This window comes from Tupaia chinensis, unplaced genomic scaffold (assembly GCF_000334495.1).
Source record: "Tupaia chinensis unplaced genomic scaffold, TupChi_1.0 Scaffold000477_1, whole genome shotgun sequence".
Lineage (NCBI taxonomy): Eukaryota > Metazoa > Chordata > Mammalia > Scandentia > Tupaiidae > Tupaia > Tupaia belangeri.
The window spans coordinates 936,823-937,435 of record NW_006159986.1 but is presented as its reverse complement, the minus strand read 5'-3'; the positions used below and the strand labels follow the sequence as shown (position 1 = coordinate 937,435).

Sequence of the window (613 nt, the reverse complement as noted above, 5' to 3'; positions counted from 1 at the left end):
GGGCGACGGCGACGACGACGAGCCGAGGAGCGACAAGGGCGACGCGCCGCCGCCGCCTCCGCCTGCGCCCGGGCCGGGGGCTCCAGGGCCCGCCCGGGCCGCCAAGCCAGTCCCTCTCCGTGGAGAAGAGGTTCCGGAGGCCACGTTGGCCGAGGTCAAGGAGGAAGGCGAGCTGGGGGGCGAGGAGGAGGAGGAAGAGGAGGAGGAGGAAGGGCTGGACGAGGCGGAGGGCGAGCGGCCCAAGAAGCGCGGGCCCAAGAAGCGCAAGATGACCAAGGCGCGCCTGGAGCGCTCCAAGCTGCGGCGGCAAAAGGCGAACGCGCGGGAGCGCAACCGCATGCACGACCTGAACGCCGCGCTGGACAACCTGCGGAAGGTGGTGCCCTGCTACTCCAAGACGCAGAAGCTGTCCAAGATCGAGACGCTGCGCCTAGCCAAGAACTACATCTGGGCGCTCTCGGAGATCCTGCGCTCCGGCAAGCGGCCCGACCTGGTGTCCTACGTGCAGACTCTGTGCAAGGGTCTGTCGCAGCCCACCACCAATCTGGTGGCCGGCTGCCTGCAGCTCAACTCGCGCAACTTCCTCACGGAGCAGGGAGCCGACGGCGCAGGC

General features: G+C 69.7%; 1 protein-coding gene across 1 annotated transcript in view; it reads left to right on the top strand.

Annotated features, from left to right (window-relative positions):
* Position 1: 1 nt before the first annotated feature.
* NEUROD2 (neuronal differentiation 2) overlaps positions 2–613 on the top strand; it is a gene marked incomplete at its 5' end in the record, with an annotated part of 2,673 nt that continues 2,061 nt past the window's right edge. Inside the window, one exon of the mRNA XM_027774781.1 lies at positions 2–613. This exon is cut by the window's right edge and continues 2,061 nt beyond it. Within this exon, the coding sequence (XP_027630582.1) occupies positions 2–613 (612 nt within the window).